This window comes from Protopterus annectens, chromosome 15.part0 (assembly GCF_019279795.1).
Source record: "Protopterus annectens isolate FY-2018-M chromosome 15.part0, PAN1.0, whole genome shotgun sequence".
Classification (NCBI taxonomy): domain Eukaryota; kingdom Metazoa; phylum Chordata; order Ceratodontiformes; family Protopteridae; genus Protopterus; species Protopterus annectens.
In genome coordinates, this window is record NC_056749.1 from 734,026,162 (window position 1) to 734,039,888 (window position 13,727).

Sequence of the window (13,727 nt, forward strand, 5' to 3'; positions counted from 1 at the left end):
TATGTAGGATGTCCACATCGTTAGGAGTTTTGATTATGGCTCCTAGTTTCCAGTTATCTGCGAACTTTGTTAGCCAAAGACATTCTGTGTTAGCCTGTACTTCAGAGAAGTAGATACCAAACAGGAGTGGACCCAGGACTGAACCGTGTGATACTCCATTTGTCAACTGATCTAAAGTTGGATTTAGAGTCTGCTACTTTCACAGTGTGGGTTCTGTCAGTGAGCCAGTTGGCAAGCCATCTTGTGTCATAGGGATTTATACCTAGTTTAGTGAGTTTATCTATAATTCCAGAGTGGAGGGATGGTGTTGAATGCCTTGGTGAGATCTAGATAGGCTGTATGAATCACCTTACCCTCATTTACAGCTTTGGTGACCGCTTCAAAGAAGTCTATAGGTTTAGGAGACATGATCTGATTTTACAAACCCGAACTGGGTAGGGTCCAGAGTTTGGAGATTACCAATGACATTGTTTACAAGTTCCATGATGATACGTTCCATAGCCTTGCAGACCAGGCTTGTCAGGCTAATGAGGTGGTAGTTCCTGGTGTCCATGGTGGCTCCCCTTTGTGGAGTGGGATAACCATTGCTGTGCACTATTCAGTGGGCACAAAGCCTGAGGTGAGGCTATGATTGAACATGGTACTTAGGTGGGGTGCCAGTTTGTTCTGTAGTTCGTGTAGAACACAGCCTGGGATGTTGTCAGGTCCCATGGATGCTGTGTTCTTGGCTTTGGAGAGTGTGTTTTTTACCTGTGCAGCCGTGATTACAGGAACTTTGCATTCTTCCGGTATAGAGATGGGCCCTTTGGGGGGGTGAGAGAGGGGTAAAGTTAGCACTGAACCTATCTGCCAGGATGTTGGCAATATCATTTGGTTCTGTATATTTTGTGCCATTGTGCTGTAACTCGGAGCAGATCTGAGTGCTGCCATTAAGATTTTTGACATAGCTATAGAATGCTTTGTGGTTTTCTTTAGAATCAGTGGTGATTTTGCTTTCGTAACTAGCTTTGGAGGATTTTATGAGGGATCTCTGCTTCTTACTGAGGATGACCTGGGAGTTCCTCCAATCATGGGATTTTACTTTTTTTTTTTTTTTTTTTGCAACAGTTTCTTTCTTCTGTTGTAGAGTTTGTTTATGGCACGGGACCACCAGAGTGGCTTCCTTTTTTTGGAGGATAGCATCTTGGTTCTTTTAGGGATTGCATGATCCATTCACTTGTGTAAGTGCTTATAAAGTATATTTGTATAGGATTCAGTAGTCATATCTGTATTGTCTGTCAGCATGGGTGTCGTGAAGTTTGCCACTTCTGTCTTAAGAAGTGTGAAGTTGGCTTTGGAGAAATTTTTTATGGTGGTTTCCCTAATGGGGGTGGGGGTGGGATGTGGATGTCTAGGGTGATTAGCTTGTGGTCGGATCTGACCACCGAGGAATTGATCTCTGGTGTGGAACACCGGTTGCCCATGTTGGTAATGACCAGGTATAGGATATTGCTGCCCCTGGTGGGGGTGTGGATAAGTTGATCCAAGGCGATGGAATTTATGCATTCCAGAAAACATTGAGCCCAAGAGTTGGTACATGAGTAGCTTTCCCAGTTAATGGTGAGGTAGTTGAAATCGCCCATTATTAGGGTGTTAGGTTGTAACCTAATGTTTTCCAGTGTATCAAGAAATGAGGAGTGGGAATCCTGGGGCATGGTGGGAGATCTGTAGCAAGCTACAATTTGGATTGCAGTCTTGCCCAGAGTTAGTTGCACTTGGATAATCTTGGATGCATTATGCTGAGCAACTAGCCTGGAGTTGTGGGTATCCTTAATGAATATGGACATGCTTCCACCTTTAGTGTTTCAGTCCAGGTTAGGTGGCCGAAAGGTGTGGTATGAATTATAGCCTGGTAATGCGGGGGTGCTCTCCGGAGACTTGAACTAGGTCTCTGTCACTACACAGATGTCGATGTTCTCCATTTTAAGGAGTGCCTCGAGTGAGTCCATTTTGAGGTTTAGACTTCTAGCATTGAGTAGCATTACCCTCAGATTTTGCTTGCTTGTACCTGTATGGTGGTGAATTTGTAATTTGAACCTTGCCTAAAAAAGGCACTGTAGGGGTGGCAAGAGCCGTAGCGAGTATCCGGAATCCCAAGGGCGACAGGTGCAGGCCAATCTCTGGCAAAGCATAGTGGTTTGTCAATCATGTCAGCCAGATACTGGATCCCCTTAGAATGACACCAGAAGCTTAGCCAATTGTTGAAGTCAATAATTTTGTCCTTGTACTGTGGTGTCATTCTGGATGATGGCAGGAGGCTACTCAGGGCTAGGGTCCAGGGAGGTACATCTCGGGTCATTCACACCAACATGGACAATGACTGAGTCATATTTGTACTTGCTGTGGAGTGACCTTAGTGCATGCATTATGTGATGGATCATCCTGGCACCCGACAGGCTGCTGACAGTAACTTTCTCCTTGTTTAGCCTGGTGAGTGGAACATCAGTGTGCCTGACTATAGAGTCACCTATGACTAGAGTGTTGGGTACGTTGTTATGCCTTATGGGTTATGGTTGAGTGGCACATTGAGTGGGTTGTGTTGGGGGCTAGAGGTTGCTTGCATTTCTGCTTTGGAGGTCCCGGGTAGATTTTTATTGAGAGCCTCCGCAATTGTAGGTGCGTGTTTTGTGTTTCTGTGTGTGTATTTTGGTGGTGTAGGTTTTGAGGGACTATGTGATGAGTGTGGTGTGGTGCAAGTGTTTACCTTTTCCTCTTGACTGTCTAGTCCTGTCTTGGGTGAAGAGAGCTTTACTTCCAGTTTGGCTATATAAGTGCATCTCTCACAAGTTGTAGAGTTAGGTGGTAGGAGGAGAGGGTTGTCTGTGTACATGAGGCAATTGCTGAATTGCTTCAAGATGCCCAGATTCATCAGGTAGACCAGAGACAACACCGGGAGCTGACCCTTATACATGCCTGAATAGGTGCTTATTTAAAGGTTGAGTGCTGTAGAAATTTGTAGCTTATTTAGTGCTTACAATGAGTTCTGAACAAGTGTTGAGCTCAAAGAAACAGATTTGAGTGCTGAAACTAAAAAACTGGCTAGTTTTAAGAAACCAAATTAAGCTAGAAGGCTTCCCTCCAACACAGAAAGGCTTGGGGGCTCAGAAGCTTACAAACAGTCCTGGATACAGCAAGTCTGTATCTTGGCTAGATGACTTACAGGAAGGGCAGGAAACAAGCTTAGAAATTTTTTTTTTTGCAAAGGGGAAAGGAGGAGCAGAAACTCAGTGGGTTGGCCTTCTCAAATGTTCTCCCTGGATTAGGTGGAATGAGGTAATGATACTAGACTGGGAGGAGTGTCCCAGATCAAATTTACAGTAGGGATGGGCAACTGCAAAGCCACCAAGTATAAAAACAGGATACCAATAGGGAGGGATGGTAGGAAACAAAAATCAGAACAAACAAACCCAACCAGATGCTTAACAATTGTAGAAATTTTCTTGTGTGATACCTCACACACAGTGAAACTAGCTAGAAAAGTATATGCGGACAATAAAAGTGCTATAAATAACTCATAAAAATAAGCAAAAAAACAGGATACTTAATGTTATATATCACAGATCAGTTTGCTCAGTGCCCTTCCTCCGATTAGCTCAGTGTGAAATGGCAGAAAGACTCACAAGTTAACTTCTTAAGTAACAAAGTTGAAACCTGATACAACTTTAAAAAAAGCTTGAAAGAACCAATGAGGTGCTTACTCCAAGCCGTAGTCCAGGTAACCCCAATCAGCCAATGACCATAAACACTTGACTGTCACTGAAATGCTGTACTGGCTTTGGCTAAACTAAGATGGTCTGGAGCATATGCTCAGACACACAGCCTCTACCAACAAATAACTAGGCCCAAAACACAAGCCTGAGTATGGACAATGCTACAACTACCCACACTACTTAGGTAGAAAAAAAATGCAGAAATGTTTAAACAGATAAAGGAGCAAGGAGACTCTAGAGAATGCTTTTAACTGCAAACAAGTTATATGATACACTCCTTGTCAGGAAATCAGAACAAACAAAACCCAACCAGATGCTTAACAGTTGTTGAAAATTTCTAGTTAATACTTCACACACAGAGAAAGCACATACAAAGGTACAGTATAGTTCTGTAAGCGTTTGCAGCTGCTTTTGATACTTCACAACTACATTATTTAGGAAGAATGTCTGGGAACTTTTCTCCTTGACTCTTCCTCTGGTTGTGTTTTTTTTCTTTGATTGTCTAGCATTGGCCATCAACTGTTATTCTCCAGCCAATCAGTTGGCCCATCAGTTCCCCCTTTGCCAACAGGCATGAGGGTTTGATAAATCAGAGAGAGAAGGCATCATACTGTGGATGGACAGATTCAGCCGCACCTCCTCCTTGCTGTTTCCAGGAAACCTTTTTGAGGTACTGACCTGAGAGGTAAACATCCTCACATTAGTAGTAACATGCCTATTTGGAGTCTTTACCCTTCAGTTTGGCACTGTGAGACTAAGCTGTTCCTCTGTTGTAGCCCATCACCTCCTACCACTGCCTTGCCCCCTCATGACCTGAGGTACACTCTGCCATGCTTTCCAGTGTGTACTAGCAACATGGCAGCTATACTTCTCCCCAACATGGCATCCCATCCCTTCTCCCCCAGAGATCGTCAGGCAGACATAGGCATTTAATTCTTCTCCTTGCACTAATTGGCTTCTCCAGTGCCAAGGCTGATGTTCAAATCTTTTGCTGCTGTTTTGTGACAGAAAAGAGTGTGCAAGTATGAGTGTTACTTGTAGCTATAAAATGGTTAAATAATGTCATAATTTCAGCACATAAGTTAGTGTTTACATGACTTATTTCCAACCCAACTTTCTTTAAAACTTGAAATGATTTTTTTGACTCCCCACTGGTGACCATAAGCTGCCACCAGTTTCTATCTTCAAGCCCTTGGTCTATGGACCTGTCCTAGTCTCTCCTTGGCTATTCCTGACCCAGGTCTGGAGCTGGTGAGGAGATCATGGTCTCTGATGCAGTGTCAGAATGCTGCTATGGAGTGTTTTTTCTCTTTAACTATTTGTCCCACCTATGTCCATGTGCCCAATAACATTCCAAAGGATGGGTTGTGCAGTGGGCGACAACACTGAACTGCCCCTTACTTTCACAAAGAGCTGTGCAGGATGCCCCACCCACCTTCAGTAACACCATTGCAGTTGTTTCTCAGTCTCCCCAAGGGAAATCTGCATTTTGAGTATGCCCCTTGCATGTGCTTCTCGCTCCTCCCCTTAGGATAGCCACATCCATACTCCCTGACAAGGCCAGAGACGCATGAGTCACTAATTGAATCTGGGTCACCTGGGCTGTAGTCGGGGCTTTATCCCTCTATATGTAATGATGCTAGTTGAAACTTTAAATAATACATTTTTTCTTTAGCTATCAGACAAGGCCCTCTGGCCTCAATCTTTGGAACATTTCAGTTTGATCACTTTTCTCACTTTTATTTCTATAATTGGTGTAGAAGGCTTTCATATATTCATTCTACTACTGCACAAAAACAACAGTATGGAATACGGTCGTCTGTGTCTCCTTTCGTGATTTGGATGATATGGACAAGCTCTGATCACAGTTTGTGATATTTATGTAGTCAGGCATGTGACTATGCTAGGGTCAAGAGTGTATCTTACCAAGTCTTACACTTGTTGCTCTATCTGAAGATAAATCATGTTGCGTACTCTTGTACAACAGTAGAATGTCGCTGGAGTTCCCTCTTACATCTTTCTTTATCTCTATAATTTGTACAGAAGACTTTCAAGCATTCATATGCTAGTTTCCAGTTAAGTAATATGTACTGAGAAGTAGATGTTGTGCTGTGATTAATATCAGCCTTTGCTCTTATTTCTTATAGCTGCATGTCTGTGTAATATTTTACTGTGGCTTGGATTTTTTTTTTCCAGGTTGTATTTTACTTCCCTTGTTGTGCAGGAAGAGATTTAGTAAAGCTTTTAAAAACGTACATCGCTAGTAGGTGCAGAGTTTGATCATAGTCGAGTGAAGCATTAGGCAGGGTAATGGACTGCCTCCCCCAGCCATACCAGTATCCCATTACTTGACTTTTTCTTCTCAGTTACAATAAAACACCGTTTAAACCTGTCAGTATGCATACTATTTTTTTTTTTATTTCAGTGATCAGAAAAGTTTGAATTTAATTTAAAATTGTTTCATATTTGCAACAAAAACACAGCCATTTGTTAAACAAAGCTAAACCATCTTAAATTGAAAAGAGTAAATGTATCTTCCCTCAAAACTCTCATTTATTGAAAATGCACTTGGCAACCCAGTCAAACTGCATGTAATGAAGCACTGATTATTGTCTGTGTGAAAGGCACAGGAATTCTAAAGACTAATGTGCAAAAAATGTGCTTGGAATGACCCACTGGATGCAAGGGTCCCTTTTTAGGGGTAACGCAGGTATATTGTCTGGTGAAGTGGCATGGTTAGAATCTCACAGTAGACAATTAAAGGCTGAAGGGATCAAACTTTGCACTACAGAAGCAGTTCATAACCTTATTCACCTGCGCTAAGACCAGACCGAGTAATGTACCCCTGCACAGTGCATTTTGTACCCTGCACCTGCAAAAAATAAGGTTAATTAACAGTGTATTTACAGTTGATATTTTACATTAAACTCGGACTTCATGCTGTCCAGTTTATTCACAGCTAAATAATAAACACATTGATGTCCACGAGCTTGTGAAGCTTTGGAAAGTAGAGCCAAGGAATACCTTGATATATGAGTTTGGTAATTTGTTGCTCTAATCGCTGAAGTGGAGGATTTGTTAACCTTTTTACCAAGTCTCTCCAGAAGTTTGCGCTCCTTATCAGATGGAAGAAGTTTATCAGAAGGAGACAACCAGGAGGACTTGTCAGAAGCTATGGAAACAACAGCTGGATCAGCTGAAGGACACGTATAGAGGAGCCTACAATCATCGGGCACCATGTAGAATCTGTTTGACCTCTTGGGGGTAGGACCCTGAGAATCAGGGGTTTTAGAAGAAGAAATCCAGGAAAGCTGGCAGGACTAGAGGCACAGCAGAAGGAGAGAGAACTTCCATTTGCAAAAGGTCATCATACCTTTTTTACTTTTCAGAAATTTCTGAGCAGTCCCATTTGAAAAAGTCCCTCATTTTGTTAATAGTTTCACCAGTAAAAATCTCTTCTACTGGTGAGTTCCCCCCATTAGATTCTTCCTGTGTAGTTGCTTATTCTTGAGGACATGTAATTTGTGTAGAATATGCTAAGGAATCTTCATCAGAGGAAGAGTCATCACTATCAGCAGAGAGAACCTGTTCCAACTCTTTGAACAGGAGTAGATGTTTAAAAAAAAAAAAAAAAAAAAACAGGAATAGCGGAGGAAGGCTTCAAAGGCATCAGAGCCTTAATTAAACCCTGAGAGAGAGCATCCCAGTCACAATGAGGAGTGGAAGGGGCCTGAGAGTGTCTAGTCTTTTTGTTTTTTCTTAACATGCATTTCTGGAAGAGGAGAAGTGGAGGAACAAAACATGACCCTAATGTCCAGAATCGTCTGGCTGTTCCCTAGCAGAAGTAGAAGGAACTTCAGTGGGGCTCTCGAGCAAAGTGCGCCGCAGTTCCCCTTGTCTACCTGAAACAGATATCTGCACAGCCTCTGAGGATGTGCCTAGGTCGGATTCCTTAGTGGCTTTCAATGAGGTACCCACCAAGGAACCAGACCTGACCTCCGAATGCAACACTGGATCTTCACTGATCTCAAGAGATACTCTGGAAGTAAGAGTTGCAGCCGAAGAGGACTCCGGCCTAGGTTTGCTAACCTTCCTCTTCAGAATTGGCTCAGCCAAAGGGCCCCCAGAACCCTCAGTAACATCTTTAGACAGACTTTTAAGATGCTGATCCTCTTAAAGATTTAAAGCCAAAAGTTGGCTATGCAAGGTTTTTAGGAGCAATGGCCTAACAAATAGAACAGGAGCGGTGGTCGTGATTAGGGCCTAGGCAGAAAAGGTGGTGGCTATCTTTAAGTGGAATCTGCCTTCCACACCTACACTTGCCCTTCCTGGATAACATGAACTAATTACAAAAGACAGTAGCAAAGAAACAAATCTCCAGTGAGGCACTTATCTGAAATCTGGCAGTAACAAATGGAATCAGACAGCAGACCGACGTGTGAGTCAGGCGTTCCAAATGGTGGCAGAAAAGTTCTGAGGATTGTATGTGCGGACGTTCTTTTATGGCTGATATTGTCAGAACATATGTGCAATGTCCTACATGCTTGCAGTAGCTAAAAGCTGTTGTATACTGGCTGGACTTAGGGTCACTGGGTGGAGGACTCCCACATGTAAAGAATACTGCAACATAGGCGAGCAGGATATCTATGGTTATGGTAAGATTTTACACGGCTATTCTTTACCCATCAAGAAACCACGGTTCATACCAAAAGAACGTGGCTCGTGATTATGATCCTGCTTACTGCAGTCAGTTCTTCCTTTACACTGTAACTACAGTGGGTTTCAGAAACTTAGTATTTATGCACACTCACGGCTATCAGTTACATCCCTTACGTGATTGTACACCTCAGATATCTGCTTGAGAACAATTGACTAAGTGCATTCATAATTAGTGGACCAGAAATGTATCTTGGCTTGATGCTGTCAAAACCATACAGTGGAATTCATTGTAATTCCCTCTGTCCTCTTATCGTCTTAGCTCAAATCAGAGAGAGAGAGAGAGACCCAAAAATCAGGAACAGTTTTAAATATTCCTGTTATATCCTTAGAAAGTTGCTAGAATAAAAAAGCTTTGAATTAGCAAACATTTTCTGAAGATTACAAAGTCTGAAATTCTTTCCTGTCATTATTTAATGACTGCAGTCCACAACAATTTGTCAGAAAGCCACAACTTATTCTAGGAATGGACAAAAATACCTCAACATTTTTGCTCAAGAAATCTGGACAAAGCCAAAATAGTGAGGGGACAATTGCACAAATTTTAAATGTAGTTTTCTTTTATCTGTTTTCAAACCAGATAAACTCAGTGTACAAGGCATCCTTTTTCAAGGATGACCCAATAACACTGACGGAGTGACTTCCTGAAAAACACACAGTTGGCAGGTGGAGGTAGAAGGATTCAAACCCTGTACTTGTCACTACATAAAGCAGTTTAATAGCTTAGAGCCTTAATTGCCAACAACTCTAACTTGAAATCCATTTTCCGAACAACTTTAAGGCTATAATAACTAACATTATTAACAAAGAAGGTCTGGCAGTTTGTGTACTGGGTTAAGGCTCTTAAGCTCTTGTTAAACTGCTTCATGTAGTCAAGGTTACCAGGATTGACATTTTCTTAGTTTCATTTGCCTACTCTGCACAAGTCACCAGACAGTGCTTCAGGGTCAAAGGGTAGGAACTCTTTTCTGAGCAAGAGTAACTATAACACTGTGATTTACCTGGCATTTTCTGTAATCATCTTGGAAGGGCAGCATTTTTTGTAATCCGTCCTGGGGACCACGTCTTCCTTGGGAAACAGTGGTGTGAGAACATGCATGCGCTTGTGTGTGTGTGTGCATATACACGCAAACACATGTTGCACATCTCAGTCTTCATAATCTCCAATCAGAAATCAGCATCTGCAGCCTGTCATCACCAAGCTGTCTTCAAAGATCCCAAATCACATCTCATACTCTGCTCAATTTCCATATGTTTCAGCCACCAAAACAAGTGCATAAAACAATAAAAAGAAGGGAAAAACAAATCTCCTAAACAATGTGGCTGTTGGCTGATGCTAAAAAGTCTGCAAGCCTGTATGTACTTCAATCTGATATGCTGATACTGAAAGTGCAAAGTGGAGGATTATTTATTTATTTATTTTTTAAGAAATATGGTAGTGAAATAGTTTATTAATTTTTAAGGCTTAGCTGGTTTCCCTGTCGGGGATACACCCTAGGTAGGCGCTCATGTTGTCTTGCACTGAATCTTGCCTGGATATATATGAATTAAGTGATTTGCATGAGTCAGAGAATTAAGTTATATATCACAACACCCAGGTGTGGCAGTCATGAGTCAAGTGCACAGCTCAGCTGCATCTGTAAAATGCACAACCAGCACTCATTTTGCAGAACTCAGCCTTGCATGGCTAGCTGATATCCAGGTCTGTGGAGAGGATGACATTTGGATTTAACAGCAAATGCTGGGGAGAAGGGGGGTTAGATTATAAATGGAAAAAATCCCCCAGTGAAAGCTGACAACAGCACAGCCCCCTGCCCTCACCTACCCTAGCCATGGAATGATAATAATTCTTCTGCAGTAGGAAAGGCTGGTAGAGCCGATGATGTACTGAGGTAGCCAGAGAGAAAAAAAGCAGAACAACAACAAAACCAGATAGAGCCTTGTGGGGCAATTCCTTCATGTGAGGAAGTAGGATGCTTTGTCCCGAAGTGAAATAATGTTTGTATGAGTGATTACTTGTGGTTTTGTGTATTGTGTACATGTGATTATTAGTTATGCATTTCATGTATGAGATTTTTATATAATGTTTTGCAATATTTGGTAGTCAGAGGAGTGAGGTAAGATATGCCCTTGGAAAATCTATTTTCTCAATGATATGTGTGTGGTTGATTAGCTTGTCCTTGATAGCAGAACTGACGCCTTGAATACACTTGTTTTCAGCAAGCTTCTCTTTCCATAGGAGTACAAAATTCCTCCTTTTTGCTAATCTTCGTCTGTTGGCCTTATTTAGAGCAGTGATATCCAACAGGTTCTGTGACAACTCGGGCATTTTTTCTGATTATTTACTGCACAGGCGTCCACAAATGTACAGCTTTTCCATGTTTTAGAAGTCACCACTGAATTCCTTTTTTTCATGCTCAGAGTGAGGTAGAGAATGACCCCACTTGATGTGATTATCATGCTAGCAGATGGTTAGATGGGCTAGGTTTACTCTAGAAGATAAAAAGTGGAAGAGCTGGTCAATGTAGCACCTCCTGATTTGCACACTTATCTCAGTCCCAGGTACTAGATCTCCATCATACCGTTGTATTTTGCATTCAGATTCACACACAGAGGCTATTAGATTCACTTATTCTGTCTCCTTCATGCTTGAACATTTTTGCAGAGAAGTGTGAACATGTAGCTGCAGCCATATTATGTTAATAAGATGGAAATAAGAGTGCAATCGTTGAGACGGTCAAAGATATTTCTGCTCCCCATCTAGATGCACCCTTGGTCTGTATTCATAAACATTAAACTCGTATGGTCATCTCCCTTATCCTTCACTGGCTTCTTTGGCAGTTGTGCCGTTTTTAATTTATGACCTTAACTCAGACCTTTGCACTATGAGTGACCCTGTCATGCATACTAAATTCCAGGATAACACTAAGGATTACTGTAGCAGATGTTTTCTCTATCAGGAGGTTATGGTCCTTGGAGAAACTGCTGTCTGTCTTTATTGTCCTGTGGTTCAGTGCTACCTCATACCCTTGCGCTGCTTGTCCTTACATTATTACTTTTGTTGCCCATCACGGATAGTCCGTTAAAGAATGGCTTACTGTTCATCTGTATTTCCTATTTTTTAGTGGCTTTTTTCATCATTTCTATTCTGTAGCTTCAAATGTGCATCTGTAGTTGGCTTTATTTGCGACGGGTACCAGAAGCTCACTGTTGTTGCAGATGCTGTGGGTGCAACCTTGTTTCTGGCTTTCTTCACTGTGCACTATTTATAGTCGACATTTTCATACATCGTGTAGTAGTTATCATGATTTTAATATGGCTGCCTGTTGAATGTTTGAAGACTGTAATTGTGATCCATGGAATTATATTTGGTCTAGTCCAAAGTGCAGCAATCTTGGAGTTAGTATGTGTAGGTAATGATGGTGCTGAGGGCAGAGGTGTCCACAAGTAGTTGCAGGGAGATGAAACCTCCTGGAGAACTGAAAAGAAAAATGATGAATTTCATAATTTGCTGTTATTCTTTCTGAAGTTCCTTTTTGGATGGGAAGCCTTTTTAATACATCATGTTTGCAAGTGTGTAAGGCTGTTATTGTCTTGAATATGGAGGACTCTATAATAAGTGATTACTTTGCAAAGTTTCATCATATCTGAGTAGGAAGCTCATTAATCGTGTTGCTGTCTTGTACTTAATACTAATAATAATAATAATAATATTCTTTACTGATTTGCCACTAGAAAATGTGCATTTTGCCTTCAGCTTTCCCAACCATTCTTTTTTCTCTCTCCTTATTTTAGGATTGAAGACTAATATCGTTGTTGAACTGGTAGACTTGTTTCCAACCCTCTGTGAGCTTGCAGGATTGGCAGTCCCACAAGCATGCCCAGAACCTTCGTTTGATGTTGAGCTGTGCACACAAGGGAAAAGCATTGCAAAGTTGCTACATCCTGATGCTGCTGTTCAAGATAATGAAGCGATTGCATATAGCCAATACCCCAGACCTGCTGATCTGCCTCAGGAAAACTCAGACTTGCCAGAACTAGAGGACATTAAAGTAATGGGATACTCCATTCGTTCATCTAACTATAGATATACTTTATGGGTCGCATTCAATCCATCCAACTTTACCTCAGATTTTCAGAATGTACATGGTGGGGAACTTTATCTTCTACAGTCTGACCCTAGAGAAGACAACAATTTGTACAGCAACCACACCTTTGCTGACGTAAACAAAACACTTTTTACTAAGTACATTAAGCGGCCTTGATTACAGTCAGCAATAATTTATGCTTTTACTGCTACTACTAAAAATAATAATGTAATGATAATTCAGTGCAGGTGCTCTGCACTGTTATATGCTGCCAGTCATTGCTGCAGCCTCTTGTGATTTTAACAGTTTTGTTCTCCAGGTTACATGAAGTCCTGCTGAAGCAGTGTGTCTAGATTTACAATACCGGAACTACAAAGAAGCTTTATAAATGGGTTTTGTAAAACAGAATTGGAAACAGTTGAGCATGTTGTTGCTGGCTATGATATACTAATGGCAGAAGGACTGTATACTGAAAGATTATAATGTGGCAAGACTGTTTCATTGAGGATTGTGCAAACATTATAATATTGAAGTAGCTAAAAATACTGGAAACATGAGACTCAAAGTATTATAGAAAATGATGAACGTTATCACGTTCAAAAAATAGATATGAGAAATCCAGATATAGTGGTCCATGAAAAGAAGACAAAAGTAGCACTGATCATTAAAATTGCTACACCCAGTGACTGCAGTGTCTTACACAGAGAGAGCCAAAGTCATAAAATACCAGGATTTGCAGACAGAAAAGAGGACAACATGGAAGGATTCCCAAACGGTTGTAATAGTAGTAGGTGAAACAGAGCTTATAAGAAAGAATTTACAATTGTACTTAGATATGTTACTGATACATGTAACTCCGTATGAACTGCAGAAGAGTCACTGCTGGGCACATTGTAGGTGCTATGAAGAGCATTTCAGGCTAACATCAAGGATTAAAACAATACTAATTTCATAAACCTGAATAATACTTTGACTTAGGAATGGGGTCCATTCCTGTCATGGTATTAGAAACCCAAAATAACTGGAGAAATTAAAACAAGAGAGAAGCTTTATAACACGTGCACTTTTGGGTAATACGAAACAAAGGAGAAAGAGATGCTGCTCCCACCATGATTGTTGTCAGACAGCTACGCACTTTTTAACCATACTAAACTCCACAAGCTCAAGTCTGTTT

General features: G+C 41.3%; 1 protein-coding gene across 1 annotated transcript in view; it reads left to right on the plus strand.

Moving 5' to 3' along the window:
- Positions 1-13,038, plus strand: part of IDS (iduronate 2-sulfatase) — a 480,980-nt gene extending 467,942 nt beyond the window's left edge. The window contains exon 9 of the mRNA XM_044057590.1: positions 12,261-13,038. Coding sequence (XP_043913525.1) covers positions 12,261-12,730 — 470 coding nt within the window. The 3' untranslated portion in view covers positions 12,731-13,038. The remainder of the gene's footprint in view (positions 1-12,260) is intronic.
- Positions 13,039-13,727: the final 689 nt, after the last annotated feature.